Source organism: Colletes gigas, unplaced genomic scaffold (genome assembly GCF_013123115.1).
Source record: "Colletes gigas isolate AHSC1104 unplaced genomic scaffold, ASM1312311v1 Colletes_gigas_Sc00011, whole genome shotgun sequence".
NCBI classification, from domain to species: Eukaryota; Metazoa; Arthropoda; class Insecta; order Hymenoptera; family Colletidae; genus Colletes; species Colletes gigas.
The window spans coordinates 726,617-740,359 of record NW_025106640.1 but is presented as its reverse complement, the minus strand read 5'-3'; the positions used below and the strand labels follow the sequence as shown (position 1 = coordinate 740,359).

At 41.2% G+C, this 13,743-nt stretch overlaps 1 protein-coding gene across 2 annotated transcripts in view; it reads right to left on the bottom strand.

The window, feature by feature from the left end:
• The window catches only part of LOC122398504 (neurogenic locus Notch protein), a 321,286-nt gene that overhangs the window by 188,108 nt on the left and 119,435 nt on the right, over nt 1-13,743 (bottom strand). For both annotated transcript variants that reach the window (XM_043398420.1, XM_043398419.1), the window contains exon 4: nt 12,922-13,117. In XM_043398420.1, the coding sequence (XP_043254355.1) occupies nt 12,922-13,117 (196 nt within the window). The remainder of the gene's footprint in view (nt 1-12,921; nt 13,118-13,743) is intronic.

The following is a 13,743-nucleotide window of genomic DNA, read 5'->3' as shown; positions in this document are numbered from 1 at the left end:
ATTGACGAGGTATTCGTCGGTTTAATTGATCCAGAAAATGGAACGGTGGTCGATCGACGGAGAGGGAAGACAGGCCTCGAAACGCTCGTTCCTCGATCGACTTTACGAGGCTATCATGTTCCACGATGAAAACATTCTCGCGCGGAATATTAAGTACACTGCCGGTTAATAATAACCTTCCCGTCCTCAGCTATTGATACGCATTGCTCGATTACGGCTTCGTGACGCGTACCCTCCGGTATTACGGTGGAATTTTACATTAGGCGGCGAAACGACGTTCCTGGCTCGATTGGAGAAAAAAAAGAAATACCACTTCTCCCGGGACACCAATTATCCGATCTCGTATAAAACGTAACGATAATTCAAGTACGCGGTACTCGTTCCTTTTTGGAACTTTGTTTCTTACGTTGGCGCGGGATGATTTACACGTGACGCAACTCGATGTCGAAATTCTCAAATATACCCGGTAAAACGTGTTTGTCGGAATTTTAAAATGGAATTCTTTTAGATACATAATTTTGATGGAATGGTACGACCAACGAGTAATTCTTGCATACTTATTTTTCAAAATAAATTGTCTTTGTCTAGTATTCTTCTTTTTTTAAATTAATCTGTGTTTGGTCTTTTTATCGTTTTGAAAATTTCATATGATCGAAACGTTAATCGATTCCAAAGCTTTCTGTGCAACTTTTTTTTTCGCTTTAATGCAGTTTCAACCTCCACTGGAGATTATTCTGCCATCTCATTTGCAGTAAACTATTTTATAGTAAATTATTAACAATAATTGTTGTGGGTTTCTAAAGAACATTAATCGACGTTGGAAGGGAAAAAGCCTGTTTTTGAATTGTATATCACCGATGGAATCGATTGCGTTGCGCAAGCCGACGGTTAACGTCGATGAAAATTGCAGGAAAATGATCCACGCGTTATGATAAACACCGGCGGATGTCGCAAGGATATTCCGGTTCCCGCGCATTATCATTCGCCTTTCGCGCGGGACTACGTAACATTGTTTTAAACGACCATCTAGATCATCTCATTGATTATACATCAGAGACTCCGTTACGCTTTTATGTATACCGTGGAACAAAAACCGAGTCCATTCTGCGGAAAAGACGGGCAGAATTCTTATCTGGATCAAAATAATTCGTTATTCGTTGGAAAAAAATCTCATATATTTCGTGCAAAACAAAGACTTATCTGTGCACGAATAGACTATCCTGAATCCAAGCATCCCGCGTATTATTCAACCAATTAAGAAATGGCAACTGTGTTACGAGTATACTCTTGCTCAAAGCTAGTTACAATTTGCTATTTGACCAAAGTAAAACTCTTGCTGGAATGCATTGAAGACACAATTGCAACACATCCAATTCAGACTGTGAAACCAACAATTCCAATGCAAGCTAAAGAAGAAGCTAAATAAATAATAACAATGATGATGTTTTAAATGCTTAATAGATACGTAAAAAACATCGCAAACTCAGTTTACACGATCAAATCGATCGCAATAATAACTGGTTAAACATTACAGGAGAACGTCTCGGTTATTGGTCCAACCGTAGTTATTGTAATTTGAGAGTTTCTCGCTGATGCTCCTCCTGTGGCAGTTTTTCGAGCGTGGCAGAATTCCCAATTTGCAGCTTTAATCGTGCACTCGAGCAACAATTAATTCCGCGTGTTGTCTGTCCGGGAGCCATGACGTAAACGGATGCACAGCGAGTAAAGTAAGGAGTATGACGCCGGATTAACGCGGCTAATGGAACACCAGCACAGAGCGCTTTCCCACCGTCGTAATTGCCTGAATTGGTTGGACTCGATAATCGTTATGTCAGACGATTCTCGACGATCAACTTCCCCGTTGGACGCGCTGTTGTTCGCGAAAATTTCGTTCTCACGTGAACGAGGAAAGGGACGCCTGATCGTGCACTCCGTTCCTTCCGAATTAGAGTCCTCAACATACGCGATTAATTCATTCTGAAGCCTCCTCTGTGCAAGTTCCATTATACGTACAAATTGTTAAAAAACGGTCTAAGACACTGGTAAAACGTAATAAAAAAATTTGTGTTTCTCTTGTATTAGAATAGAAGATTGGAATTTATTATTATTTATTCGGGGGAAAAAATCCTTAGAGAGAAAATACTATCGCTTATAAACGTTAGTAAAATAATTAATGTACACTGCAGTGATAGTTTTAGGCTAAGACGTTTTTTTACATGAGAGCATGTATTTTTTATTGCATCGATTGATGCATTTTGATAGTCTTGAGAAAAAAGTATTAATCTATTTATGGTAAAAAATTATTAGTTTGAGAGATATTTTAATTTTAATGTTCTCGTCGATATCGTGAATTGAATACACATTATACGACACTTTCTACATCGATAATATTTACTTTTTAAAGATTGTTCAATTATATCTGTTTTTGCATAAATTTTGAGATCCATAATGTGGTTTACAGAATAAAACAGATTCCTCAGATATTTGTGATTATTACTTATGATCGACGAGTAGACTGTCACCATAAGAAAATCACCATATAATTTTTGCGTAAATATTAGCGATAATTTTGCTCCTCAAAACTTTGTTTCGAACGTCCACGGAATTCGCGTGAATAGCCTGATATATCAATGATCCACGAGCGTCTGAAAAAGCTGGTAGACCTTGTTGCCGGTTCAAACGATCGAGCGATTATCATCCCGACGCCTACGGTGTTCCGTGGGATTATAAATAGCAGACGCGCGACCGACGTGACGCAACGATAATTAAACAGTCGTTGGCCAACGATAGCATTAAGCCATCAATTATTCCTTTTAGCGACAGCGTCGAAAGCCCAGTTTGAGCCGTGTTACCGAATCGCGCGAAATTTACGGGCTTCCCTCGGATCCCGTCCGTGAAAATGTGGAGCAACGAATGAGAGGCTCATTTACATTGTCGATTCTTCGAAGTAGTGTAACGGAATTCAACCTTGACAGCTCGATCCCGATCGACGTGGTTTCGCACCATTAATCATCACTGTCTCTCACGCATTCGATTTAACCCTGTCGATACACGTGAATCGTGTTTATTCCGAGTATGACGAAGCAAACGCGCTCCATGAGATCGCGGAAAAAGGAATCCGTAAACCAGAGACAGACGTCTCGCGTTTCGTTCTAGGAACAGATCTCGATTAATAATCGTCCACGAATCGGTGATGTTGAATAAAATTTGAAAATTTTATTTAAAGAGGAATTTTTCAGACTTTTTATTCCCGACTGTGTGGAACAGATGGTGATTAATAATCCACCAATCTGGGTAACGATCTAACATGGAGACATCCACGCGTGGATTAATCCCAGTTTGTCGCCGTTTGGTCTTCGAATTCCACCGACTTACGCGTCCATCCGACCAGATCTATGGATCCCTGTTGCCAGCCGACCGTGCCTCGCGTGTATCCCCGAACAAGGGCGGGTTTCAGCGTTACAAACGGCGGGACACACGTCCTCCGGCATGCACGCGTCGCGTGTATGCGAGCAGCTCGTAATCCATTCGGACGTCATCCTCGCGACTACCTTCGGGGCCAGTTTATATCGAGCTAAATCGCGTGACAATCGTTCTGAATCTTAATCCCGCGGCCAGATCTTGCCGCGGAATTGCGAGCCGCGAGGATGTCAACCGCGCTTGACGCGCGGCGATCCTCCTATCGGACACTGTCCCCTGGGATTCTAACAGCGCGTCTCGAAGATTAATCCGACACGCTGACGCCTCGAATTCTCGTTAAAAGTTTCTACGGAACGACTTGTCACGAGGTCACGCGAGAGGATTCTGGTTCGCGAAAGTTTTGTTGCGAACATACCAGATATTCGCAGGATTGATCATTTTGTTTCTAGTTTTCTTGGTACATGTTACTTCTTATTCTCACTCGTATTCGTACTTTCCTATTTGTATCAAATGTTGTTTATTACACAGGATTCCTTCTATTTACCGTAATTTTATTTTTTATGAATATTTTTTACAGTTATTTTTACCAATTGTTTATTGCAACTATGTTATATTTTTTGTTTACAAACTAGTTTTGTATGTTTCTTCTATATTTGCTGTATTCTTTTTTGTGGATTTTTTTCCCCCGTTTATTTGTATCATATGTTGTTTATTAAACTGTGTTATTAATATTTACAGAGTACTTTATTTTTGGTCTTAAATATTATAAACTGAGTAATATCTGACCAATACCTAATTACAACCCGATAAAGTGATATAATAATATAAAGATTATATATAAATTAATAAATATGTGTTTTTTTCCCCCGAGTGGTAACCACCCATCCTAGTTTGTACGCATCCAAATGCAGCTGCACTTCGCTGACCACACGAGAGCTGGTGCATCCAACGTGCCACGACCACTGACAATTATTACTTTTTATTTACACCCTTAAATACCTCAAAGTATGAAAAAATGGACTTGTACCAGTTTTAAAAACAACATTTTTCCCATTTATAGTGAATCGAATATAAGCAAGAATAATTAATTTCTTAGAGCAGTATATGAGTGATGGTACTTTTCACTAAGGACTTACAAGAATTAATTCTCAAGATAAAATATTAGAAAAATAAACGTAAATAGGACTAATAAATTTCGACGAGACTGCAAAAATAAATACCACGATAAATTTCAGTTTAAATATTAAATTAACTAGAAAATTTAAAAAACAAATTGCATCTTCATAACAGCAATGCTATTTTCTCAGTACTTTCTACGAAAATAGATAATTGCAGAATCTGAATTTTTTTCAAGGATATCTTCTTCAATTTCGAGTAGCGCGTCGCCTTGGAAAATTGAACGTGACAACGAATGCTGCGTACGTCTATTAGCTTGGTCTCTAACGAGAGGGTCGATTGTGATCTACATAAATTATACATTGTACCTCAGGAATAGATAATTACACATAAATAACAGAGTCGCTGTACGCAAAAAAATGAACGAGGTTGAATAACGGTTTCCCAGTCGTAATGTAAAAGAGAACCAGTACTGTATCGCGTCGAAGTACTTTCGCAATTAGTCATGAAACGAGAAGAAAAGGACTCTCGGGCGTATTAGATAATCCCTGTGGCACCGGTACACTGTTTTTACGAGATCCCAGAAAAAGAGGTTCTATTTTTGTGCGCGAGACAAAACACCGTTTCGCGTTTCAAAAATAGATCTCTTCGAAAATGTTTACACACACCTGTTCGATAGTTCTGTTCATATTAGCGATACTTTGGCTATAGGCGAGCACTTTGTAAGCCTCGATATCTCGACTCTGCAAAGTCGTGCGTTTCATATAGGAAGCAGACTGTGACAAATCGAACCGCTTTTAAATGTGAATTTTATGTCATTCGGTACAGCTAAATCCATGAATATGTTAAACTATGCCTCTCGGGCACAGGAAATGTCTGGTGATCTAACTCCCGGTATACTTCAGCCACGCCAAAGCGTATATCAATGCTACCTACTAATTTCCACGTACCTGGCAAGAAATTGACAGCTATTATTTTCACATTTCTAACCCGTGTAATCGACGCTGGAACCGAGGTTCAAGCCATTAAGCACTCTGTAGCTTTTGTTTATAGAAATCCTTCGAATTCGAATGGCCACGCAATATTCGTCGAGGTGTCGAAACATTCACCAAATTATTCCCCAGCCCTATACTCGACGTCTCGGGCATCCCTGATTCTCCCACAAGGGCCCAGTTATTCCAGCCACGTAAACCGTGTTCATCCACCGAATATCCAACGATAATTCAAACGTTCGAGATCCCGATGCGTATCAGCATCCGACGCGAGAAACTAGCCCTGCTTTCTGTATGCCCGTCGCATAAACGACGGATCCTTAATGGTACCCGGAGTATCCTGTCGTCGCTAGACCACTCGCGTCGTCCAGCGAAATTCGAAAATCCTGCGTTGAGCATTCACGGCACGTAGTTATCGGTCACTCGGTGCCGTAGAAACGGGTTCTTCGAATTGCACGAGATCTTTATTCTTCCCTCCTCTCCTCTCTCACTCTGTCCTACCCTTTTTTCTTCCCTCGATCCACGGGAAGAAACGGACCAGGCTTCGCGACCGCTTCACCCGACCCGGTTGACCTCGTCTAGGCTTCCCTCGTTGCGTGGAAACGACTTCAAAGTCGAGCGTTTCTACGATCTACGGGGACGAGCTCGTCCGTGAAACGGACGGTTCTACGTGACGCGTTTCCGAGCACACCTCTCGACGCGTATGAATATAATATTGTGAGAGACGAGCGACAGCCGCGGAACAAGGTTGTGAGAACACCGATGGTCTTCGTTAGATTACTTTCTTCTGCTCGGGCTTTCAAGGTTAACGACGGGCTGCGCAACAGATCTTGATAGCGTTCACGCGTATCGTCGATTCAATTTTCTGCTCCCGAGCACCGGGGAAACCGACGCTCAAAAAATCTCGGCGCGTCCCTTAGACAGGGCGTGTCGCCATACACAGGGTGTACGGCCAACCTTGAGACAAATTTTAATGAGAGATTCTGGAGGTCAAAATAAGACGAAAATCAAGAATGCCAATTTGTTGATTCAGGCTTCGTTAAAAAGTTATTAACGTTTAAGTTGAAGTAAACAGGGGAATCACTCATGTCTCTGATCAGACATTACATTTTCGGTAAAGAATTTTTTTCTCGAAAGTGCATAGGATTTCGGGGGTATGTCTATTCACCAAAAATGATTGCAATTGACCCCTGCAATTAAAAATAATTTTTTCAGAATGATTTTAAATTTTTAAATTTCGTCGAAAACTTTGTCCAGCTTCCGAATTTTTTTCTCGAAAGTGAGTAGGATTTCAGGGGTATATCTATTCACCAAAAAAGATTGTCATTGACCCCTGCAATTAAAAATAATTTTTCCAGAATAATTTGAAACTTTTTAATTTCGTCGAGAGATTTCACACATTCTCGAATTTTTTTCTCGATAGTGGATAGGATTTCGGGGGTATGTCTATTCACCAAAAAAGATTGTAATTGACCCCTGCAATTAAAAATAATTTTTCCAGAAAGATTTGAAATTTTTTAATTTCGTCGAAAACTTTGTCCAGCTTCTGAATTTTTTTCTCGAAAGTGAGTAGGATTTCGGGGATATGTGTATTCACCAAAAAAGATTGTAATTGACCCCTGCAATTAAAAATAATTTTTCCAGAATGATTTGAAACTTTTTAATTTCGCCGAAAACTTTGTCCAGCTTCTGAATTTTTTTCTCGAAAGTGCGTAGGATTTCGGGGATATGTCTATTCACCAAAAAAGATTGTACTTGACCCCTGCAATTAAAAATAATTTTTCCAGAACGCTTTGAAACTTTTTAATTTTGCCGAAAAATTTGTCTACATTCTGAATTTTTATCTCGAAAGTGAGTAGGATTTCGGGGGTATGTCTATTCACCAAAAATGATTGCAATTGACCCCTGCAATTAAAAATAATTTTTCCAGAATGATTTAAAAAATTATTAATTGAGTCGAAAAATTTGCCGATTGATATGGCAATCAGATTGGGCCACGAAAGTCCATAAGGTGCAAGGTCTCGTCGTATACCTCATCTGGGGTGAAAACTACTATCGCGAGCACGCAGCTGTTCACAAATTGCTATTTTACAGGCGGAACTTTAAATGTTAATAACTTTTTAACCAAGTCTCAATCAACGAATTGGTATTCTTGATCTTCATCTTATTTTAGCCTCCAAAATCTCCCATTAAACTTTTTTCCCAGAAGTGACCAAATACCCTGCATATTCGTACAAATTTCACACGGACACAAGGTTGAAGAACTCCAGGAAGAAGCATTATCGATGTGTAAGTAACCAACAGGAAGCATTTTAGGTATCGAAGCCGTACCCCGGTGACGAGAACTCAACGAACAGGTGTGGTCACACTCCGGAATTCTGCGAATATCAGGGTGCGAGTTTCACGGCTAGAAGCCACGAAGAATTTGGCCCTGCGGGGTCAATCGTGGCGAGGTCCAAAATTGCTGCGGAGGCCGCTCTTTATCAAGATCCGCTGAGGATCCATCGCAGGGGCGAGGAACACCGAGTCTTCCTTTTGCCTCGCCTCCGCTCAATTAAATTCTACTTCAGGGAGATCATTTCATAAATCACATCCTGTCCCGAACGCGCGCACAACCACGGCCCAGCGCGTGCACTTCTCGCGCGCGCGCGTGTCCGTGTGGACCGTGATAGCCATTCGCGAACAAAAAAAGGGACTCGGATGTTAGAAAACCGGAACAGAATAAATTTATATTTGCGCTCGAGGGATCGTGGTTCCCAGAATTTCCATGTAATCGACTGCTGGGAAACTATTATACTTCTACTACTTCTTCAAAATTATTTTTCAATTTTTGAGAATCGAAGAACGAACGTCTTCTCTTTGAGATGGCGACGAACAATTTAGCTACTTTTTAAGACAATTGGCGCTGGGAATATTATAACAAATAAATGATGGGGTGTCATAACTATCACACGAGATAAAATTTGAACCCCGACAAATGTAACTGAATGGATGATGACACGATGACAGCTGTCAAAGAGTTAAAGTAAAAAAGTGGCACGAATTGCCAGTGAATTCTTAATATAGTCCTAATGAACATTTGCCTAAAGGGGTTCCTTTGTAAAAAGAGCATACAATCTGGGGCCCCAATTACCAAAGGAATAAATCAATTTCCAAATCCACCAATTAAAAAAGGTACTACTATAAAAAGAATTATAATAAAAGCACGAGATGTAACGACAGACTATCGGCCATTATCGGTTCCATTTACGGACGTGGAATATTTCGTAGCGAAGATTCGATTAATTATCCCTCTGTCCTCGTCGCGGCCACGCTCCGAGCCACCGATTCGACGTAACTATTTAATAACATAGTAGCCCGAGCACCACCTGGCGGTCAGGCACGCCGCGTCAAAGTCTTTATTAGACCCAATTGAACATTATTACTTCTCGGGCGGCGTAACGGAGATCGGTGGAGAGGCGGGGGTTCTTAGGGAAAAAAGAAACCCTCCAGTCTTGGCGTAGTTGCGCGGCCAGGCACCGAGACAGGTGAAGAAAGGTACGCTTCTAGGTACGGGGGCCTTTAATGGCGGGGGACCCGGAGTGGGAAGCGCGTACGTCGATGCGCACACGCGTTAACTATGCAGCCCGACGGAAAAAGGTTGCAGGATCCAAAGGCAGAAGGCGGATTAACAGCGTTAAAGGGAATTATTGGGTAGCGGCTGCGATTAACCCCTCGGCGATATTTATTAGCCGACTAAAGCGCGATTATTCCTAACCGAATACGAGTTTACTTCGTCCGCGTTAACCAGATACCGTTCAATTAAGGCTCCCGGAGCCGCCAATAACGTCCGTTTCTTTTTATCCCCGGTAAAAATATCGCGGCGATTCGATCCTGGCGCGCTTCTGCGATCACGGGACGCGAGATCCAGCCAGATATCGCCTCCGTTGCGATCGAATTCCTCGCCAGAAATCTCGTTTATTGGCTCCAAACGGCAATGGCGGAATTTTTGGCGAAAATAATCCTTTCACGACTTTGCATTCCTTTTGATTTCTTTTTCTCGAGCGGAAGTTGATATTTAGATGTTGTTATTTAACAGTAGGTTTAAGGAACGTGTCAATTTTTGGGGTTTCAGATTCTATATTCAACGTTAGGTAACTCATGAATATTATTTGTTAGCAATTTTTGATGAATTTAAGTGGTTTGATGAATATACAGCGTTATCGAGGGTGGTACTAGTAAATTGATCACATTACAGTGAATAACACTGAGAATGAGTGAAACAGAGAAAAATCTTCAATATTTGTTTGTGATACAGATTCTAAAATCGTTCAGAAATCAAAGTACGTAAACTGTTTTTGAAATTGCTTTGATTTTCGTATAGTAGCTCGACTTAAAAATAGCAAAGGCACATTCTATTCTTTCGTATCGCATTTTTAATTCCGCCACATCTTTCTAGTGAGTTCAACACTTAGTCCTCTTATTTTCAACTTTCGTTCGTCACGTTGATAAAATTCTGTTTTTTAAGGTATTTTAAGACGAGACATAGCTATCCTTCCCACTCAGATTAGACGACTAACGTGTAAAATATCGTGGCCCGAGAAATTATTATCTAGGCAGGAATCAGTCCACAGGAGACAGCGAAAGATAGAAAAATGAAGATGTCGGGCAACGTTCGAGGGGACGATTTCGTCCGACAAAGCTTTCTCGCGGCTCCTGACGATGGAAACAAAACGACCGGTCGCGCCGTGTACGCTTACACTTACATCCAGCGGCGTCGAGCCGATATAATTCAATATAATGTAGGACCCAGCGACATTATCTGCTCTCGTGCAGTCAGCTCGACTCGGGCCCCGATTAATCTCGACTCGATCTCAACAAAACGCGGATTTATGTTCTCCGCGCCGCTCGGGCCTTAAGCCCCCCGCTGGAACCAGTTTTTGGCGAGCTCGTTTCTTTTCCGCGATACCCCTCCATCATTTTTCCTTTTCCCTCTTCCTATTTTTTTTTTTTTTTCTACAAAGAGATCCCCCATCCTCGAAATCTGCCCCCCTTGCCCCTGCTCCCTCCACCACGTGCCCCTAAGAACGACCCTTCGTCGCTCGACAGTCTTTGTGAGACTCGAGGCTGTGTTTTTTTTTATTATTGATTCGAACAACCACGTGCTTTATAGAATTCGACTTGAGTATTGAATTTTTGAAAGGGGACTTCTTGTCCACCGGTCAGACATTCTTAAATATATTTTTGTCAAAAGAAAATTACTTAATGGTACTTATGAAAAATTGCCAACTTTTATAAAATAGCATTTATATTAGTCATTGATTTACAAAAATTATAAAGGATTGTTTATCTGATCTAGAAATTTCTCAGAAGCTACACTAAAAATAGCAATGCAAGCAATACAATATCTGGATTAAGAAATGCGTAATAAAATAGAGCGTTTTCAAATTCTTTCAAACGTTTGTAGATCCAGTCGAAGCTCGTTTTCATATAACGAAACTAAGATTAAGAAAGTCGTACGAGGAGAAGATTGACAAAATTCGGCCAAAGCGATTACGAAGGCACTGTTTACCACCCGAGAACGTATATTCCCTTTCGCGTTTTCACTTTCTGCGACTCACCTGTCCCCTGGTTTTCGAAACACCGAGACCGAAAGCTCCCGAGATTGGTGGAAAAGGACGCTGGGGCCTCGGGGCGAGACAGAAATGATTTTTGAAGCGACGCAACGTCGAATTACGGGGCAAATCCATAATGGTCCGTGGGATCGACTCGATGAATTCTCGTTGTTCGGAGTCGTTATGCCCTCCGCGTTCCACCGTCCGTGCTCAATCGGTAATTGCGGCAAAGACGAACGACACTACCGCGGGTTCTCTTAAAGCCCTCATCGCCACGCTTGCTCATCCGCGACGATATTTCGAGAGGTAGACGCCGGCGTGTCTTGACTTCTCGCTTTTTACGAATCCCACCGAGTACAAAGTGACTCTCCGTAGACGCGAAAGAAACGACGTCTAAACTCCGTACCCGGTTCAACGAGAACTGGCAAGAAATACAAACAGCTGCACCAGGGCCAAAATGGTCAGACCCCTAAACAGCAGGAAAGAAGATAATTTGTTGAACCAAAAATACTCATCCTCGATATTAATACAATACTAAATATCGCTAATATTATTACATGATAATGTAAATGAGGAGTGAAAATACGAATTAAGCTATGGAAAACTGTATTTCAATATTTAATTTATCTATTTATTACTATCAATTTATGCTGATTCAGCTGTTTGGACTGTCAGATTAATTATAAATATAATGGTCCAATTGCTAAAATTTGTGTTCAGTAATTTGAACAACACGTTCAATGCATTTTTTAATGACTCGTTACTTGCGTTTAAATCATCTGGATTGAGACACGTCCCTGAGTGACCTCTCTGTTTTTATTTCGTGCCTGTTGAACCGAGTACAAACACCCCTGAATTAATTCTACTTCCCCCAGAGTCCTCTCCGTTTCCAGTAATTATCACAATACAATTTTAGTATAAATAAAAATATGTTTCCCAGCGATTCGTATCCGGGCCAAGTTTCACCCCTACTTTTCAACGTCGCTAATAAACCGTAATTTCCGGGCGATACTTAATCTTCAAAATTTACTTCGTACTTCCGAAAATGTATAACATTACTTGGAACGGCCGTACGCTGCAATGTAATTCCCCCCCTTCGGCATAAACAATTTCGTAAGTATCTGTTGCGGCTATCAGAAAGACGTTCATCTTAAAAAATGGCCGATCCTCCGAAAGGATCGCGAGTAAATTTCAAGTTTCAACGAAATTTAGAGTTATAAGATTAATAAGAAAATACGGGTCACGGATGCAGCGTATAATTACGCGGCGTAATATCGCCATACTTCGCGCAAACTTCGAGATTCGTTGCCCCCCGCGCGGTCTCGAAGTCACTCCTTCCCGGCGAGTACGCTCGCCCAGATTACGATCGTCACTGTCGGTGATAAAAATTTATGCTAACTACAAAATGGTAACGATACGCATCTCCCGGTAGATCGACGAAGATACGACGTAGACGGGAGAGTAAACGCGGTGGCGATGGTACCGGGCCACCTTTTACGCGTTATATAAATTAATTTTATTCGAAATAATTTCAGACCAACACCGACGCCGGTGTATTAAAAAATATACGGATTTTAACACGGTCATATTAGTTGCAAGAGTATCGCTTTAGATTTACTCGAAATGGGGAACAGTGTGCTCGATCCTGTCGCTGGAATCCCAGTGAAATCGTCGCGCGAAATTGAGTCGCGGCTTGTTTTATCGGCGAACTTCGAGACCGACGCGAGAGCGCAATTTACGTTTAAAGGAGATATATGTAAAATGCTGGGAGGGACCGTTAACGATGTCGTTCGACTTACTTGTAAGATCCGTGAATGTTTATGCAGGAGCCGTGCCTGCACGGGTTCCTGTCGCATTCGTCGATGTCCTCCGCGCAATTCGGCCCCGCAAAGCCGGGTGCGCACGTGCACTTGTAGCTGTCCTCGAGCGATCGACATTCGGCCCCGTTTCGACACGGCGACGCGGCGCAGTGGTCTTGTCGCTCGCAGTGCTCGCCTGAAACGCAAACAGAACAGAACAACGTGTGACGAGTGTCTTACACTTTAACGGCGAAAACGAAGGGACACCCCGTGTATCGATCGTCGATCTCGATCGACCGCGGAGGCCCCATAATAAATACAATCAACATTTTCACCATTGCTACAAAGTTACCGTTATTCATACACTCTAATTGGCAATTCACTGTAAATGGAACCGATACTACTACCATTTTGTTTATTACGTTGTTTATTATATTGTTTATTAGACGACTGTAATTTCTCCTGTTTACGAAGCAATTTTGTGTTGCTTCTAATTTACCGTAATTTTGTTTTTTATGAATATTTTTTCCAATTATTTATTGTAACTGTGCTATTTTTGTTATCGAAATACTTTTGTGTGTTTGTTCTATTTACTGTAGTTTTCTTTTTTATGACTTCTTTACTATTTATTTTTACCAAATATGTTGTTTACTACAACACTGTGTTATTTTTATTTAGAAAGTACTTTTTTTTGTTTTAAATATTAACCCTAAGTAATACCTAATTACGAAACCGATAAGAGTGATATAATAATATAAACAGTATATATAAATTAATAACTACGTGTTTTTTTTCCCCCGAGCGGTAACCCCCCATCCTGTG